Here is a 19386-nt window from a genome sequence, read left to right as displayed (position 1 = left end):
TGGCTTTGAGAGCTTTTACGCAGCGCCAGACAGCAGTTTTTTTTCTGACCAAAAACAACACACGAAAGGCGGACTGAGGATCCACAGAACGACTTCCTTTGACGAAAGCACATTTGACATAAATCTGGCTCTCGGCTCACTTGTATCAACTGTTTTATGATCACTGTCTTTGTTAAAATTAACAAAAATTGTAATATTTCTAGACATTTCTTAGAGAAATACCGATTTATTCAAAGGAGAACTCTTACCTTAGCTGTGTACAGACACATGTTTCTATGTTGCTGAAATTCCCCAGCTGCTGACTTTGAGTCAGTGTAGGTGGTGACTTCCTATCACGCTTGACCGATTTTGTGGTGTCTGTCTGGCTTGAGGGGAAAGGCGCACAAGAATACTATAGCAGCTATAAAAATCCAGGTCTGTGCAGTGCTGGCTTTGGTTTTCCTGGGCATCCTGTCCTCAATTACAGCTTAAAAGCTTCGGCACAACTCTTAGAATTTGTCTGGATTGACCGAGAGGCGGAGCGTGTGACCGCAAAGACACTCGAGTTGTTTGTGTCCCTGCAATTTATCCACATTAAACTGCCTGTAAGGGTCTGGAACGATTCATATCAGGTTTTTTCCGTTTTTCTTTTTGACACAATCGCTGGGTTCTAGTATTAGTTGGTTCTCGCACAGTATTATTAGTATGTATGATATTTCAAGGTCATGTTTCACATGTGCCACCAAGAGCCCCTCGAATCCCTATATGCACATTGGGCAGTGGGGGCAGACCAGCCGCGGCGGTCTTAATCCGAGCTCAGGTCTCTCATTCACAGCACATTAGAGTCAAGTTGCAGCCTCTCCAAAACAAGCTCCACGGTGGCCTCAGAGCAGGGAGCCGGGGAATGTGCACTGTGGCGTGTTTCCCCAATTCAAATAGCAGAAATTTATTTCACAGGATTCAACACATTTCTTATCTTGTTTTACTTTAGTTTCTGTGAGGAATAGACTCCATATGACCATATGACAATCTTAACCATTTGGATTATCTACATCCAATACTTAAAAATATTCATAGAGTACATTAGTTGCTAACATGTTCCGAGCTATAATTGTAAAAATACTGACAGCGCTGTTATTTTAAAATAATCCATTAATATGTGTTTAGAAACGATTTTAAACTGTGGTGAGATTTACGTAAATGTTTTTCGTTGTTCATCTGAGTAAAAATATCACGGAACTGGTGGAAGTTATTATTTGTCAGTACATAATGATATCTAAATGTCATGTAAATTTCTGGACGCCGTCTTCTTGCTTAACAGTGAACATTTGGATACATATTTGGACCAAAATGCTGCGAGATCGCCATGCGTAAAAGTGGAGCAAGCTTGACTGTTGCAACTTTAAAAGCTGCCAGCAGATGCATAAACTTGTTAACTTGAAGCAAAGCAGAAGAGCGAGGCGAAACCCGTTAAAAATGGAACAATGTTGTTATTCAGCAACAAGCTAATTAAATATGGACATTGAAGCATTCTATATTTAGGCAACAGACTGTACCTTTCAGCTGATGAGTATTTTTCTCAACAATTGATCGCTGTTGCTTGCGGAATATCTGTCAGTTTCTTCTAATGTTGAGGGTACGTATTAACTATCACAATAATTTCAAGTAAACGTCTTAATATTATTATTTGATAATCCATTAATGGCACAAGGTTTTGTACACACACTGTGTGTTTTATGTCTTGAAGTTAGAAACTGTTCCTCGAGCTACCTATTTTAAAGACGTTTTGAATTTATCCTGTCAAAATTCCAGTTTGGTCTTATAATGGTTCTAAGACAAGGCTGTGGCCAGCTGAAACATTAGCCGCTACTTTGAACATGACCCTGATAACCAAATGCCCACTCAGCCAAATGCTGTGCCGTAAAAGCCACCTAATGATGACCACTCAGACATTTCTAAAAGCGGACTTTACAAATAAGCTGTTTTCTTCCTCTGATAATGTGTTGTTCGAGTTATATAGTTCATATTAGATAGTTTGGACAATGTAGTGTTCATGATCCTTCTTTTTTTTTCATTTTGCTATTAAACAAGTCTTCATGCACATTTCCCCCCGAAAGACTGAAAAGTGATTTCAGCATCTGAGGTGTAAATAGACTGCATAAAACTTTGACTGCAACAGGCAGCATCCATTTATGGTTCATCATTCTCCTGACACGGTTGCATGTTAAGGAATTTATTTTTAAGCAAACATGGCGATAAAAGCACCAATGTCAAGCTTTAGGACACACAGCAGTCATGTCTCTTACACTCCTACACGCACACACTCTTTCCTGCAAGCGCACGCGCGACATGGCGCGCGCTCACACACTATACGCGCGCACACACTGCACGCACACACAAGTGGGGCCTGAAAATCTGTCAATTTCTGCCGTGTGGTCGGTCACGTGACCTCCTCCTCCGTGGAGTGGATGGAGATGACTCTCACGTCAGCCTACGTCTCCCAATTTCTGCTTAGCGAACCTGCTTCAAAGAGGCAAGAGGCACGGCGCTTCAGAGCCATGTTCAGGGCGGTTATAGAGGAATCGTAGCCCAGCAGAGAGTTGTAGAAGTGGGTGAATACGATGATGGATTTTGACGAAAGGGTCCCCGTCGGATCGAACATGTATCTGCCCAGCTGCACGTATTATGTGTCGGCGGGCGCTGATTTCTCCGGTCTTCCATCGTTTTTGTCCCAGACCCCGTCCACCCGCCCCATGACATACTCCTACTCCTCTAACCTCCCGCAGGTTCAACCCGTCAGAGAAGTGACATTCAGGGACTATGCAGCCATTGATGCATCCGGTAAATGGCCGCACCGGGGGAACTTGCCTCAGTGCTACCCCAGCGCGGAGGACATGGTACACCGGGACTGCCTGTCAGCTCAATCCGCCGTCGTAGGGGACATGTTCGGTAAAAGCAGCCCAGCAGCCGCCGCTGCCGCATACCACCACCACCACCACCACGCGAGTGCTGGCTCCGCTGCTACCAATTTCTATGGGAATGTGGGCAGAAATGGAGTGCTGCCGCAAGCTTTCGACCAGTTTTACGAGACGGCGTACGGGAACGCGTCGGAGAGCTCCTCCGCGAATGGCTACTCAGGGGACAAAACGGCGACCAAGCCTCCCGGCTCCGTGCAGGAGGAAGCGCCATCGTGCCCGGACAGCGAGTCGAAGGAGCAGCGGGATGAAACGAGCAGCCCGGAGTTGTCTTCCGGCAACAATGAGGAGAAAACCGGCGGCAGCAGTACGTATTAAAGTCAGCGCCTCGGTTATGAGAGAAAGTTTGCAATCTTGCGCGCCGCTGTTAAAAATTTTATATGCTGTTTTATAAGCATATAAGGTTTATAGAGGGCCTGCAGACCCCCCACCCCCTTCCCACCCCCCAACAAAACTTTGTTATAAACTGCAGGATCACGTGTTTGGAGTTGAAATTGGCCGTGAAAGACACCAAGGCGGATATTTTTCTGTAAAACTCCCCGATGTTTACCAATATATATAATAGCCTATATATATAATATATATAATATATTACCAATATATATATATACCCAGTAATGCCCAGCAATGAGTTGCTATACAGATCCGCGTTGATTATATCCACTTATTATGACCGTGCTTGTTTCACGGGTTCTTAGCGTTAAAAAGACCCCTTGCATGTAATTGAGGGTGGTGCCTCTGGTTTAAGGTTTAGCACACACGAGGTCTTATGTTAAAGCTAGCATGGAGCTGCTGTTCCTACTTGTACATTTCCCCTTTATTTGCTCTGTAAAAAACAAAAAACAAACAAACCAAAAAAGCTTTCACGTAAAACTCAATGCAGCAGAGTCTCATTTACCTGCGTCTACCAGAGGCGTCTACTTTAAAGTGAACTTGTTGTTTTCACTTGCTAGTAAAGGTCAAAGCCCAAGTGTATTGTCTAGCGAGCCAGCAGCGAATGGCTTGGTAATCTTTCCAGTGTAATATAATATCAGTATATATGACACTTGAAAGGTTGAAATGGGAAATATGTTATTAATGCTTCATGTTCAGGAAATCCTCTCATGCGTAATCTGGGCGACATCCCACCCGTATAAATCTCTTTCTGTAAAATAGTCACGGCTAATTTGAAGTGTTTAGATTTTCTGTGACGCCTGTATTTCTTCTTCTCCCTCTTCTATTTCTGTGGCTTTCAGGTGGACAGAGGACCCGGAAGAAAAGATGCCCTTATTCCAAATATCAAATCAGAGAACTTGAAAGAGAATTCTTTTTCAGTGTGTACATAAACAAGGAGAAGCGGCTGCAACTGTCTCGGATGCTCAACCTGACCGACCGACAAGTAAAGATCTGGTTTCAGAACCGTCGCATGAAGGAGAAGAAACTAAACAGAGACAGATTACAATATTATACGTCCAATCCTCTGCTTTAGGGGGGTCGGGGAGAAGACGGCCACAGCTCCATTAGTCCTCTGCTTGTGGGACTGGTTACGTTTACAGACTGAGACTGACTCGCCTGGCTGTGTCTCTCCCCGTGTACATTGTGTACCACATTGGCCGCAGCAGCAGCAGCAGCAGCAGCAGCAGCAGCAGCAACACTGCTCGATGGTTAATTTCAAGTTCGAGGACAACAGTATCTTGTGATCTGCAATACTCAAACAAAGAGGGAGTACGAACAGAGGCGGTCCGCGGACTTTGATTTCGCTCCTCATTGTCTCACTTTTGAAAATGTAGATTTTTTGACATCGCCAAGACTGTGTTTGCGAAGGCCTTGTTCATAATGTGACCTAAGACGCTTCATTTTCCTTTCGCGCGAGAAAAAAAAAAGAAAAGAAAAAAAGACGTAATGAATTGACTGATCTAGTGTATTTTGTATTCAAAAGATCTGATTTTTTTTCTCCTGTTTTTCAAATCAGAAAACTTGTGGATTTAGGCTGATGGTGAATATCTTGCCAACCGAATCTATATTGGTGTGACCAAAAAAATGAATCCGACGGATGACAATGATGTGGGTTTTTTCTTGTTTTGTGTGCTTATTTATTTTGTAGCCTCTCGTTTACCATCTTACTTTGATGCCACGGCTATCCAAGCTAAAATCGGTTAATACACGCTGACTACTGGGATCCCATGTTGTAGTCTGAGCTGACCTCAAAACGAGCTTTTGTCGTATTTTCTGTGCCCTGCAAACCAAGGATTAGCAGACTAATTTTGTATTTTGCGTATCTTTCAATTTCCAAATCAATTCTAAGATGTCTCTTTTGATTTTATCAATCCAGTATTAATAATCCAGGTCTATGGGTCCGTGTGGATTTGCACTGAGGTACACGCCCCGAGATGTTCACAACAGGTAACCTTACGCGGTGGGCCCCTTCGTTTTAAACAAGATTTTCAGTTCACGATTCTTGAATCTTGACAATTGTCGTTTAAATAAAACAGAAAAAAAGAAGAGAAAAAGAAAGATGAAGATTTAAAAAGATTAATTTTTCATCTTAATTTTTACCGTCAGGGCGAGGCTGGCCAGGATGATCACACTGAATTTAACTGCTTGGTCTGCCCGAAATATTGTGTATCATCATTATATCATTATATTTCCAAATAATAAAAAGTGGAATATTACCGAAAATCAACTTGACTTGTATTTTGTCAGTGACTTTGCTTTTTCAATGTGTGTGTGTATGTATATATGTATATATATATATATATATATGTATGTATATATGTATATATCTCACACTTACAGCGCAATCACAGTGAGCTACCTACAGGTATGAAACAAAACAACGGAAACAATGACTTTCAGTGAATTTAAAGGCTGAAATACGAAATATTAACCAAACAGTCGCACTCTCTACCACACTACTGCAGATTAAACTCCTCCTGTGTGAATGAAGCAAAATCAATAAATCATTAAATAAATACCCAACAATTCAGAGTCTTTGCCAGCTGTGTGCTTAGATAGGTTATACAAATATAAAAACAATAATAAACCTGAATCGATACTTAAATTATGTTTGTGCTGCTGTGCTCTCCAAACATTTTTCAGTCTCCCTTGCTGTATTTTGAGTTATATAACATATTTTGCAATTCTTGCATTCCATCTAAAGGAAATCATTGTTACTGAATCTTTGCAGATAGCTTATAGGTCACCTTTTATCTGTCACAGTCATATTTATTGTTGCCAGCATATTGCACCATGTGTACTTTATTCTCGAATCTTTTCTCTCTGCTTGTGTCTGTCCGTGTGCGCAAACTGTCATTTTGCTGATTGGCTTTGGGAACCCTCTCCAACTGGAGTCTCCTTTGGCGAGGGTCGCCATATTTGCTGTTGTTATCGCTGTGTTTATGGGAGCTAGCCGCAGCGCATTGGCGTTCATATATGACAGTCAAAAGGGCCATAAACTCAGGGAGAGAGGCTGAAGTTTATGGTTGCCTCTCGCTGCCATAGTCCGGCCTTGCCTTGCGCATCCTTTACTGCGCGCTGGAATTCCGTCCCTAATTACGGGACATCCTCCCCGTTGCCGCAGCAACGCGGCCATAAAAGCTGTCTGAGAGTCTGGAGCATTTGTACAATTGGAGTGCAGTGCAATAAACCGTCTGAGACCCAAGGTTATTAACTGTGTTACCAAGGAGGCGACAGCAACGACAGGCAGAGGACGGATAGGAAAAGCTTCTGCTCGCTCGCTGCACCGGCTTCATTTGAGAGGCTTTTCCCTGTAGCGTGGTTTATCCACTTCAAATCATTCCTGAGGAAAAGGCTGCACTTGGGATTGGACTCTCCTACCACCGGGCGGCGCTATTGGGACCAATGTCACGGCCCTGGATCTTTTGATCTCCAAACTCACCTTAAAAGCAAACAGGTAAAAGTCTGGACCTTGAATAGTTTTGCTCTGCACTAAAAAAAACCCCAATTGTTCATTGCTTGAATTCTTGCCTTGCATGCAAGCCCTGTTAGTCCGAGATAAGAGCCTCTTTTTTTTTTAGTTTAGTTTCCACATTTTTCCTCTGGTGCCCAAAGGCTTACGCGCTAGAGAAAGTCTTCCTGGGGGCCCTAATAAGGCAGCACATCTGTGCCAAGGCTTCATGCTGCATGTGCTATTCATTTTGCTGGGCTAGAGCTTTTTAATGGTTGGAGTGTAGCATAGCCGCCTTGTACCTGGAGAGATCTGCAACCCCTCCCAAGTCTAACCACAAATGTTTTGTATTTCGGGAAACTCTGCCTTAATTATTAGACAAAGGTGGACACAGCTCGTACGTTAATGACACAAACTAGGCAGTGGGTGCTGGAAGGAAAACAAACGGTTTTATTTTTCACATACTAATGCAGCTCATCTTAAATCACAGTAGTCGCCTCTGTGATCATTCTTCTCCGTGCTCTTCCTCTTAAAGGAATCCATTAAAATCATTTGACGTCGTTCCAAAACACACAATTCCCTGTCTACGTGCCAAAGCTGTGATTAAAAAGGTCGATTTGATTGCGATAGGGCAGCAATCGCGTCTCCTTTTCCTTCCTGTAACAGACACTATAGGGCTGAGGTTTGAGGCTATTCTGTATCAGTCCAAGTGGCGAGTGGCTATTCTAAACCCTAATGCGTTTGGACCCAGTCTCTTTTCTCTCTCTCTCTCTCTCTCTCTCTCTCTCTCTCTCTCTCCTTTGTCTCTCGTGAAAAATAAATGCTTCCGCTTGGACGTAATAAAACGCCGCGTTATTGTTCATAACTGCACTCGGGACGAACATGATACGATTCAAACGGCCTCTTCGGCCACGATTATATGGGCCTGATCAAAGCCAGTGGTCAGACTAAACTGTGTTCAGGATATAATAGCCGGGCAGCTGTGAAAATGAAGATTTAATAGCTACAATTAATAACTGCAACACAACGGTATCGATAGGCCCCCATGCCACTACAACATCATGAAGTGTGCGGGCCAAAACACTTTAATACCAGGCACACATAATTAATTGAGGTATTTGGTTTCCCTGTTGGCTCATGTGTCCCACGTGCAACAGGCCACTGTGGGGACAAGCGCACATGATTTTAAACCTATTGTTGTTCGTTTATCTGTGTCACTGGGCTAACAGTGTTGTGGTTCATTTTATGTTTTGGGGGAAATTTTACAAACGGACACAAACGCTCCGGCCGCTCACGGCCTTTATTCTGAAATCTCAAAACGCCTTTAAAAAAAACACAATTCCATAATAGATCATTTTCTTCTCAAATTGGCCATTGCATTATATTCTCATGCGCATAAATAACCCGCATCCAGCCTCAGTCATTTAAGTAATTTGAAGTATGCTCGCACTGAGCAGCAGCGATTGACAAACGTCCGCCGTGACTCGGTAAAACTCCAAGTCAGTGTACATATAAATGACAGAAAACCTAAATGGGCTCAATTTATGAATAACTCCCGAATTTCCTCTTTTTTTTCTTTCTTTCTTTCTTTCTCTCTGTTTTTTTATTTTTTTGCAAAACAAACTGGGGGGGTGTAAGGGCCACCTGGGCCTGGTAATGGCAAAGCTGGCCAAGATTAACTTCAACCTGGAGACAGAGCAATGGAGTGCACATGGCCAAGGACACGACAAGATGGAAGGAGAGTTTTATTGTGGACCTTATTGCCCCAAATTGGACAAACTGGATGGCTTGTGAATGTGGAAGCTTTATGTCGGCTTTACTGTGGCGCAAAGGGACTTTTCCCTCACAACAACGTGATCAATATTTTGGCAGATTAACGAATGTAAATTTGCGTATTGAAGTCCGCTTTGAGGTTTTTTTTTTTGAATGTTTGTAAGAAAGGAATCCAAACAGCGTAGTGCTGCATGGTGATATCATTTGTAGCGTTTGAGCAAAAGCACACGCAGGCTTGACCTTTTTACATGTTGCCCGTAATGATTGCTTGGATACAATTAAATACATTCTATATTTTGCGTTTTTGGAAAAAAAAAAACAGACAAAGAGCATAGTTATTGCGTTGTCTAATTTGAAATTGATAGATTGAAAAAACGTGTTCATGTTCTTAGTGTAAAATTTAAAATTATATGGACACAGGATTTATATAAAATTAAGAAAGTGCCTTCAGAGGCTTTGTTGGATGGAAAGTAGAATGACAGGGAATTTTAGAAATTTGGTTTTTAAATGATTTAATTATTTTAATTAATTTTCTATGTATTTGTGCATTCTTCAGTTGCGTTCAGACCCATCGACAATGTGTTTTCTTTGTCACGCAGCACTGCTTTGTTAATCTTCGCGAATTTTCCAAGAATTTAATATTTGCCCAAACTCTCAAGTGAAAAGTGATTTTGCTACAAACATGTACAAAGTGACTTAGAACAGTACAACTAAACGATCCGGACTAAAATGAAAATATGAACTTTTCAGAGGCATTATCTTCCGCATGTTTGATAGCAATCACTATATCTGTAGGCAACAATATTCCAAACACTTCTGTTTTTATTGCAGAGGAGCTCAGACTTGCTTTGGGCTGCAGGATGGACAACATAAAACAAGACATTTTGCCAAAGGCGCATTCTCCCTACAGTCAAAAAGACTTTATTACCGTTAAGCTTTGTCTTGTGTCTTTGTTGATGGGTTTCAGAAGGCTCACACGTTTTAAATTGATCTGACACCTTAAAGCCACACCGGCTTAAAGCGAAATTGTATAATAAATTGTATTATTTGCTTATATTTTCCCACTTACATCACTTTTATCGTTCAGGGGCTTGGCAGGTTATACATATAGTACGTCCTACTGTCCTGTATAGCTAAGCGTTGTGCTAACATTTGATTTGCATTGCATTTGTTGGAAAGTGGAAGTCAGTGCTTCAGGCCTTTGTGTACTTGTGCAATGGAAATAATGCTTCCAAAGCTTTTCTAAAGAACACATGCACGAATTACACAATTCAAAGACAGATGTTTTAAAACTTCTGAATCGTGTTGCACCTCGTCACTTCAAGGTAGCGCATAAGGAGAGGTGAGGCACTGATTGCTGTGCTGTCTTCTTTCTCTGCCTCAGCTCCAAGATGGATATCGTTACGTAGCCCCAGAGTGGGAGGGACTGCCCATCTTCCAGCTTTTCCATTGGTTTCACAGTCTGCTCGGCGGAGAGGGGGTGCCTCTAATCATATCCAGCATGTTTTGCACAAGAAATGTCAGCCAGAAAGGGCTACCTTCTCTCTTCGCCAAAATACACCACAATAATGTCATGTTCGGACAGCCCGTCAGGAAATGCGTTTCTAGTGGATTCTCTGATCAGTGGCCGCAATGAGAGCGGCGGAGGTCACTACACCGGGAGCGCACTGTGCGTGCCTCACAGCACTGCCACAGAAGTGCCTTACGGACTACACAACTATGGATACTTCCCAGGTATGGGTAAGCGGAGCGAGGTGGGTCCACAAAACGTGGTTTCCGCCTCGGGCGCTTACATGTCCACCATGGAAATGTGGATGGACGCACAGAGGTCATGTCGGATGGACCAAGATCACCCGGTAGGTCCTCAGGTCGCGCCCTGCTCGTTCCCGCAAAATATAAAGGAAGAGAGCACCTACTGCCTGTACGAGCAGGCGAAGTGTCCTAAAGCCTCCACCGCAGAAGATCTCACATATTCAAGGTTAACTGGAGCCGGCCAAGGGTCGAGTTCTTGTACAGTTACCGATGGCGGCGGCGGGGGCTCAGTGCCTGTGCCGGGCTACTTCCGCTTGTCTCAGACGCACGCACATTCTCATAAACTTTACAACTCCAGCGGCCCCCAGTCGAACCCTTCCCATTCCCATTTTGGCCTACACCCCACTGCTCCAGCTCGCTTCCACACACCTCCAACCTCGACTTCTGCTCCAGCCACGGCACAGGAGGGGAGGAACACCGAGGGGCCCGTGTCCTCGGGAAACGCAGACCTGCAGCCTCACGCTGCGACTGGGACCGAGGAGGCACGCGACTCCTCGGATGGAGACGCCTCGTCAGCTGAAGAAACAGAGGAGAACGACAAAGAGAGAGCAGTACAGTCTAATAAAGGTAATGTCACGGTTCGTCTGCGCACTTTTGTTTTGTTAGCGTTCAGTTAGAGTGGGGCTTTTTAATGACACCTGTCAAGTTTTATTTTACTGGTCAGGGTGAGGTGACAGTGAAGACACAGGTCTGTAAACACTGCTTTTGCATATCTCGTTGTTTCTTATGCTATAAAGACAAGATTCTGCGGGAGGAACGCCCTTAAATAAGCGTGCATTTTTTCATGAATAGACAGAAATTGTACTGCGTAAAATTAAAAGAGAGAAGCAGTGATTATGAAGGCAAATTTAATTTTGCCTGATTATACAAACCTACAGAGTGACATGAAACTCTTTATTGTCGTTAAACAAGCACAACAAATTTAATAATACAAACCTACAGAGTAATATGAAATGAAGTACTTATTATACGATGCACGTTAAATACCTGCAGCTTTATCCAGTGTTGTTTTTTTGTTGTTGGCTGCTGCATAAAAAAGGGCCTAAATTTATTATTTAGGCTTTTATGTTTTTCCAGTGCTATAACGTTTCTGTAATTTGCATCCATCTATGATAGCAGCATAATGTTTGTGTCCCTGTTTACGATTGGCGGAAAATTTTGCATATGTTGCTATAACGTCAACTGCAAGTCTGATGAATCTAACAAAGAAACTATACTTTCCGCATCAAACACACACACACACACACACACACACACACACACACACACACACACACACACACACACACACACACACACACACACACACACACACACACACACACAGAGTAATCCTTTCATTTCGTACTTATAATCAGAAACATTTATGACTTGGTTTATAACACTCTTATACTCTGTTAATATGCAGCTAATGTTAAGTCTGTTTTACTCTCCACGTGTTTTATTATAAGGTCACTCATTATCTATTTAGATAATGTCAAGTTTTCAAATGCAGTTCATCAGTAAACTCTTACATCCACATTTTAACACGTCATAAAACATTTATTAAATGCACTGCTTACCAAATATAGGGAATTTAAGGTAAAGTGTTGCCTGTTGTTTTAATATGAGCGCAATGCAAACATATAGATTAAAAAAAAAACTATGCTCTTTGTCTGCCTTTCTCTCTTACACACAGTGGAGTTTCTCATGTTTACAGTGCGTAAACCCGTTTATTTACCATTTTCTTTAGGAGACACAAAAAGTGAAAGCACGGCCAACTGGCTGACAGCAAAAAGCGGCCGTAAGAAACGTTGTCCATACACCAAGCACCAGACACTAGAGCTGGAGAAGGAATTCCTCTTCAACATGTACCTGACCCGAGAGCGCCGCCTAGAGATCAGTAAAAGCGTCCACCTGACGGACAGACAGGTCAAAATCTGGTTCCAGAACCGCAGGATGAAGCTGAAGAAAATGACGAGGGAAAACAGGATCCGGGAACTCACCTCCAACTATGGATTTTCGTGATGAACGAGAGAATCACGATGACACAGGAGAAGTAAAATAAAATGTAAAAACAAGATATATAGGTGAAATAAATTACATTCGCCACCCCACACCTCCTTGTCCACACAAAGACTCGTTTTACCGTGGGGTGCAGCGTCCTTTAATTTCCAAACACGCTTAATGTCAATGAAACGTCCTCTGTGAGCTACTGAGAAAAAGGAAAAAAGGATCATCTGAATGTTTTTGACTCTGTTTTTACCCCTGATTGTGTTTTTCTTTTTATATTTTCTTTTTATATTGTTGATCCGACACCTCCGTCGTATGTTTGGGTAGTGTCCTCAGTGCAGTTAAATCAGTGCAGTGAACACCCCCCCCCCCCCTCCCACACACACACACACACGCACGCATACATGCACACACACATGGACCTGCGCCTTGGAAAGTGACGGGGCAAATCATCTTTTTCATCTAAATTTTTAGAAATAATTTTGAAAAAATATTTAATTTTCAAACTGCATGATAAGAAGTTTTTATTTTATATATTTTTATTTTTTCGAAGCAAATTTAAACCAATCTGGAATATAATGCCCTTATATAACCAGGGAGAAATGACAAAAAAAATCCTTCACCCTGTGACCATTAAATGTAGTACTATAAGTCTAAACTATGTATGAGCTGAATGTATAAATTGGAACTCCGTTCGCGTTGAGGGCGTTTACACGAAAACAGTTTGCAAAGTGAAGGAGGAATGTTCCTTTTTGTATATTTCTGTGTACATATGACAATGTGTTTTTTGTGTAATGCTTAATAAATTATCAGCTCGCACTGAACCGAAGCCGTTTGAATTTTTTCTGTGTTCGTGTATGTTTTTCTATAGAAGGAGACAGGGACAGAGAGAGGCTGGAGGGGGAAATAAGCCTTTAAAATGTAAAGTTCAAAAATAACAGAGGCTCCTACACTTGATATTCCTTCTTTATTAATTTTTTTTTTAGTGTGTGTGTGTGTTTGTAGCAGCTGAGCAACAAACTGTTTCTAAGCACTACTGCACTGGCCATCGGAAATAATTAAGATATTAGGCTATAAGCCGTCTAGCTGCATACCCAGCCGGCTATTGTAGAGTTTTATGACTGGCTGGTATATGAGCTTTCTCCCTCTCCTCTAAGAGCTGCTTCAGTCGTGAGAGAGTCTTTCGGACGGAGAGGAGGCCCGGCTCACAGCTAGAAAACTGAACTATGCAAACACACTGTGGATAAAACACGATTTCTGCTCAAGTCTGGGAATAACTGGGATTAACGCGAGGATCGCGGTAAGTTCATTCATTGCTGTAAATTTGTCCATTTTGCGCCTTGTTGCAGCGGGTTCACTGGAGTGCATACAGCCCATCAAACACTGTTGTGGCTTTCTCAGTACATTTTTTTGAACACATGATGACCGAAACGACGACCACGGTGCATTATGAACTGGCTGGCTGTGCTTTCTCTCGAGGCCCGGATCGACTGTCGAGTGGTTTAGGTAGTTTCATGTTGTTGGGGTCCATTTCTAACTCTGCAACATGAAACTGTCTTAATTGCCCCAGTTACATACATCGAAACCGAAAGTGAAGCAAATCTGGGTGATAAAGAGGGTGAGATTTTCTTTTTTTAAAAGTGGGGAGCGGTGTGTTGGTGACACGTTACAAACCTTCCTATGTGGAAATCAGGGAGGGGTGGCTGACAGTTGTGTACAAGCTCAACCTGTCTTCCGTAGTGCTTTCTTTGGAGTCCCCCACTTGCTTTGCTTTCCTTCTTCTTTCTTTCTCTTGCTAGAATACGTCTGAATGGGCACGTGTGCTGAATATCAACGTGATCAAAGCTGAGTTGCATTATACATTGTGGACTTGGGATTAAGGGTAAAGCCGTGAGTGTTTTTCGTGAGTAGTAGTGACGCAGACACGCCAGACAAGGCCTCGGTTACGACCACTGCAGTGGAGGGGAAGGGGAAGGTGAATGGGGCAACAGCGACCTCCGTGGGCAATGAGACCGGATGCTTCCACTGCGCAATAGTGGCTCAGACAAAAGGAGGGGAAGGGCTTTATGGTGATATTTAGATCCGCCAGACAGGCTGTTATCTGCAGAGGCAAAAGAAGTGAATAGCCCCTGCGGTAAACTGAGTGAAAAAACACCCTGATTTAGGTTTACAGCCTTAGAGCCATTGGCATAGTGCCGTCTTTTCCTGCTCTGAAGGTGTTTGTCTATTCGAACTTTTAGTGCACAAATAGGCGCACAGCCGCTCCTTTCCCCCTTCGGCTTGTTTGATGTCTAGCCAAATATTGTGCAAGTACCAGCGAAGTGATAGCCCGCATCTAGAAAGCAAATTATGGACACCTTGTGCATTCTTTTGTGTTCCTCTTTTAGATGCATCAGCAGAGAGCAGATAATTTCTACGTGTTGAATTGCCTGTGGCCTTGTGGGGGAGTTGGCCAAGCTCTCACTTTATTTGCGGGTAATAAAAAAAAAAACGGGCATGCAGTATGTGAAAACTCAAGGTTGCTACTTTGAAACCTGCAGTAGTTAAATTCGCAGATTTAGGATTTACTGGACACGACAAGCTTAGGCTTACAGCACCATGTTTTTAAAAACACAAATAAATTCTGTGTTAAGCTCTATATGGGAAAAAAACCTGAAAATACAGCATATTAAATGTATCCTGGTGCAGGACATTCCCCGCGCCATTTCTTTTTAAAAGGGGGAAACCACAAACACCACATTGCATTTATTCTTAGCTGCATATAAGAGTAACGTTACACCGACGCCCTGGCACCTAGCTGGTATTACAGATAATTTGTTGATGTTAGTGATGATACAGGCGTATACTAAGTGATAACGGCGGTGTAAATAATAAACGGGTTAGAATGAGGCTCTGGTATTTTTTAAAATAATAATTACATATATTATTTATTAGTTAACCACTTCTATAATTTCTAAAGTTTTGGCCAGCGTGTTTGAATCCAGCGGATTATTTCAAATTAGCAAAAAAATATGCATTTAATTTATTTTTATTTTCGCTGTTCTTCTTAAAAACCAAAACACACACACACACACACACACACACACACACACACACACACACACACACACACACACTGCTTCACGGCACGATATGTTTATATTTGTCAAGAAACAAATATATATATTATTTATATATTATTAAATTAATATATTATTAAATTCTATTACAGCGTAACTGATAAATCCACTAAAATAAATAAGAAACCCTGTTATTATTCTTTTAAAAAAATGTAATTTACAAAAAAAAAATTGAAAAACAAAACATTCTTTCAATTCTCCAGAAATAACGACACGTTTATTGATGTAGTTTTACATAGTTAATTTAACACTATAGCTTTGTTGAGAAAAAATACTCAAACTCCTGCAGAAGCGTTCATTTCATGGAAACTTCGTGTATTGTAATGAGGTTAATTAGGCGCCAGAGACTTAGTTCCAGCGTGTACAGTGACCTGACGTAGGCAGGAAGCTTGATTGTGGTAGAAAAATAACCCTATACGAGAATTCTCCATGTAGCCTGCGCTTAAGGTTTAACTCACATAGGAATACAACGTTTAACTGAAAACTACTCAGCCTCATAATAGACTTAAGTATGTTTCATTATTGGCTAGCTTTTTGCGCCTATGATATGTATTTAATGCTTTAAGCTGTAGCAAAGAAAAACCTGCAGAGGAAAGCGTATGGCCTGTGAGGGGAGAAAAACTGTTATAAAGTGTTATAAAAAACGATTCATAATTCACTAGATAGTCTTATTCAGATCATTGAGCTGCAAAGTTTCTGTGATGTGGTGCTGTTTAAAATGCGTTTTGGTGAGCAGCGATCGTAGGGTGCTTACGTGTCCTATAAAATGTCTCGTAAAAGAAGGCTTCCAAATACATTTTGTATCGTTTTGGATAACCGAGAGGGGATTGGAACGGCAGCAAGTGCCAATAAGAAGGAGCCCGGTGTCATTTATTTTATTCATTCATATTTTTCATCTCGCATAGTGGTTCCTGCTCAAATCTTGATAATTCTTAAAAAGTCGAAGTTGTTATAGGAGAGAGGGTGAGTATTTAATGACCGTAGGGATTGATTTATCCTTTATTGTTCAGCCTTATGATCACGTGTGTCTGCTACCCAATGGCATGGCAGCCTGTCTCCCCATTACTTTCCCACTGTAGTTCTCCGTGGAGCGAAGTTGCTACTTGATTTCTCCACATTGTTATTTTGTGAGGCTGGGTTTACTGCGTGTGTATGTGTGTGTGTGTGGTGTGTGTGCGCGTCTCGCTTTTGCATGCATCCGCTGTATGACTGTGTACATGTGAAAGTGTAATTTTTCTGCCATGTCGACATCTGGAACGCTCACTAGTTACTACGTCGATTCCCTCATTCTCCCCGAGAGCGAGGAGCTCTCTGTGCCGAGGTACACCTCCGGTCCTGGGCTCCAGCACGCCAGGCAGCATGCCTCCATCAGCGACCACAGCGAGGTCGGGACTTGCACCTTCCCATCCAAGCCCCAGGTATTCGGGCCGTCTTGGAGCCACGTCCCGGCTCAGTTTCCAGCCACCGTCTCCTCTGTGTATCATTCCCACTACGGGCATCCCCAAGGCCCAGTAGGTGGAGATACAGATGGCCGGTATCAATCCTGGCTTCTGGAGCCCATGTCCGGTTCCCTGCCGTTGACCGGATTACCGACGACCCATCACTACGGGATCAAACCGGAGGGACTGGGGGCGCGGGCTGAAGGAGGGCTGCCCGGATCCCACACGGCTCTGCTGCTCTCTGAATACGCCAATGGCACCGTGGCGTCAGCATCACCGGTGGAAAAGGACGAACTCTCCGTCCAGGCAGGGGATTTGAGCGGAGAGGGGGAAGAGAAACCGGGCCTGGATCCAAGTAAGTCAAAGCAGAGTCTTTTATGTCATTTGCACAACATGAAGCTGTGAGGATTGGGGTGCCTTATGGGGGTGCGCGTCCTAACAGATGCCATTCTGAACGTGCCATTTCCTTATGGGGGGCTGTTAATAGCCCAGCTCACATTGCTGTATTAGATAACCTCTTGCAGCCTTTAAAGTGAGCGTGAGCAGCGAGGGAGGCAGAAGGGACAAAACATGGACGGGGAGCTGTAGAGCTGTGGATATAGCAGAATTTAGAGGCGCACATTCGCTTTTACGCTTTTACCTTATTTGTAATATATATATATATATATATATATATATATATATATATATATATATATATATATATATATATATATATATATATATATATATATATATATATATATATATATATATATGGTTAGTCAGAAGTTCAGGACCTCACACCAGTGTCGCACCCCACTCTTTTCAGATAACCCAGTGTCCAACTGGCTCCACGCGAGTGCCACAAGAAAAAAGCGCTGTCCGTACACCAAGCACCAGATCCTGGAGCTGGAGAAAGAGTTCCTCTTTAACACCTACCTGACCAGAGACCGTAGGTACGAGGTGGCGAGGCTGCTAAACCTCACCGAAAGACAGGTTAAAATTTGGTTTCAGAACCGCAGGATGAAGATGAAGAAGTTCAATAAAGACGGCGCACCGAAAGACGAGTGACTGAACCTTAGACAAAAGCAGCATTAGACTGATAGCGAGCTTGATGTGTAAGAGCTCTTAACTCTGCTGGACCCTGTTTTTAAACAACATTGTCATATTGTTCTTAATAACAGCTATAGGGTTATTTGTCTTGTAAAAAACAAACAAACAAACAAACAAACAAAAAACAGCATGTTGGGCTTTAGTTTTTTGCAACTACCATTATATTGCACAGTTTTAACAGTGCACCCTCGTTTTTTTTTTTAACTTGTTCTTTTCTCGTGCTGCTTTGAATTAATACCTCGTTAAAGTGTATTAGTTGGCCTTGCCCCTGTGCTTGTTTGTGTACGACTGTTTCTAGCTCTCTGTGTTCCGGATTGTAGCTATATTTGTTGTCTGTCTCAGAGCCAACTGAGCGTATAGTTTGTAAAAAAAAAAGTATTTTATTGTTGTTTCTCTCTTACTATTAGGATAAGCCTTTGACTGAATTTGAATCTAACGTTAGAAACTGTAGGGAAAAACAGAGTAAAATAGGCGCATAAATACAAGGAACCTCCTGAGAACTCTCACGAAATTTCAGTATATATATGATAGGCTAGAAGTTGTATTACATAACATGATTGACTACCTATGTCTTTCAACTACCTACATACCTACATTGACCTTTGTTTTGCAGTGGTGGATTGTAGTAGATTTGTTTGCATTACTGGATTCGTGTGACTGAATTTCAGGGAGTCATTTTCAAAGAGCGTAATATTTGTTAGTGAGTGCAAATGGAAGAAAACACTGTAGGCTAGCTACTCATTTTTAATACCTCGCGGTCGTGCTGACCGTCTGACTTTTGGTTCACAAATGTAATTTGTACTTTATTTATTGAATAAAACAAATTATATCTGCGACTACAAGTATCTTACATTCATATCTCACTGCACCCCCACGCCAGTCTGCATTTCATGCTTTCATAATATTTGAAATTCTGAATTCTTGGTACGCAAAAACAAACAAACAAAAAAGCCTGAGCTGGCGCTGGTTTGCGCTGCCAAAAGTTATGACACGTGAAAATACAGAAACAAAAAATAGAGTAATGATAATCAGTTATATTTGGATGATTGCATACTTAGTGAAAATGAGCTTTTTGTTTGCTTAAATGTTTTTAATTTGTAAAAAGCAAAAAAACAAAAAACAATCCCCCCCCCCACCCAAAAAAAAGAGTGTGTACCCCCACACACACCAGTGAAACCTAACACACCTAGAACACTGTGTGTGTGTGTGTGTGTGTGTGTGTGTGTGTGTGTGTGTGTGTGTGTGTGTGTGTGTGTGTTGGGGACATAGCTGCATCTTGGCAGAGGATGTTGTTAGCTGTATACAGCCATAAAAGA

At 42.2% G+C, this 19386-nt stretch overlaps 3 protein-coding genes across 4 annotated transcripts; all 3 read left to right on the top strand.

Annotated features, from left to right (window-relative positions):
- Nucleotides 1-2247: 2247 nt before the first annotated feature.
- On the top strand, nt 2248-5616 carry hoxa11a (homeobox A11a). The gene is made up of 2 exons (XM_026157248.1): nt 2248-3261; nt 4190-5616. The coding sequence occupies exons 1-2, from the start codon at nt 2601-2603 to the stop codon at nt 4420-4422; spliced, it is 894 nt and encodes a 297-aa protein (XP_026013033.1). The 5' UTR covers nt 2248-2600; the 3' UTR covers nt 4423-5616.
- Nucleotides 5617-6647: 1031 nt separating this feature from the next.
- On the top strand, nt 6648-13241 carry LOC113015064 (homeobox protein Hox-A10). 2 transcript variants are annotated; one of them, XM_026156980.1, is made up of 3 exons: nt 6648-6846; nt 9998-10992; nt 12158-13241. In XM_026156980.1, the coding sequence occupies exons 2-3, from the start codon at nt 10131-10133 to the stop codon at nt 12430-12432; spliced, it is 1137 nt and encodes a 378-aa protein (XP_026012765.1). In that variant the 5' UTR covers nt 6648-6846; nt 9998-10130; the 3' UTR covers nt 12433-13241. The 2 variants fall into 2 exon arrangements, with proteins under 2 accessions (XP_026012765.1, XP_026012764.1); XM_026156979.1 differs by lacking the exon at nt 6648-6846 and having other exon boundaries at nt 9458-10992.
- Nucleotides 13242-15508: 2267 nt separating this feature from the next.
- hoxa9a (homeobox A9a) lies at nt 15509-18912 on the top strand. The gene is made up of 2 exons (XM_026157029.1): nt 15509-17330; nt 17787-18912. Exons 1-2 carry the CDS (start codon nt 16778-16780, stop codon nt 18026-18028), a joined length of 795 nt encoding a protein of 264 aa, XP_026012814.1. The 5' UTR covers nt 15509-16777; the 3' UTR covers nt 18029-18912.
- Nucleotides 18913-19386: the final 474 nt, after the last annotated feature.

This window comes from Astatotilapia calliptera, chromosome 22, assembly GCF_900246225.1.
Source record: "Astatotilapia calliptera chromosome 22, fAstCal1.2, whole genome shotgun sequence".
Lineage (NCBI taxonomy): Eukaryota > Metazoa > Chordata > Actinopteri > Cichliformes > Cichlidae > Astatotilapia > Astatotilapia calliptera.
Note: the sequence above shows the minus strand (reverse complement) of the source record. Positions and strands in the feature narration are given on the sequence as shown.

Excerpts from the sequence above, each read along its gene's own strand:
- hoxa11a (XM_026157248.1), top strand. The coding sequence starts at position 2,601 with ATGATGGATTTTGACGAAAGGGTCCCCGTCGGATCGAACATGTATCTG. Across the intron at positions 3,262-4,189 it reads GGAGAAAACCGGCGGCAGCA|GTGGACAGAGGACCCGGAAG; the intron begins GTACGTATTAAA and ends TGTGGCTTTCAG.
- LOC113015064 (XM_026156980.1), top strand. The coding sequence starts at position 10,131 with ATGTCAGCCAGAAAGGGCTACCTTCTCTCTTCGCCAAAATACACCACA. Across the intron at positions 10,993-12,157 it reads AGCAGTACAGTCTAATAAAG|GAGACACAAAAAGTGAAAGC; the intron begins GTAATGTCACGG and ends CATTTTCTTTAG.
- hoxa9a (XM_026157029.1), top strand. The coding sequence starts at position 16,778 with ATGTCGACATCTGGAACGCTCACTAGTTACTACGTCGATTCCCTCATT. Across the intron at positions 17,331-17,786 it reads GAAACCGGGCCTGGATCCAA|ATAACCCAGTGTCCAACTGG; the intron begins GTAAGTCAAAGC and ends CACTCTTTTCAG.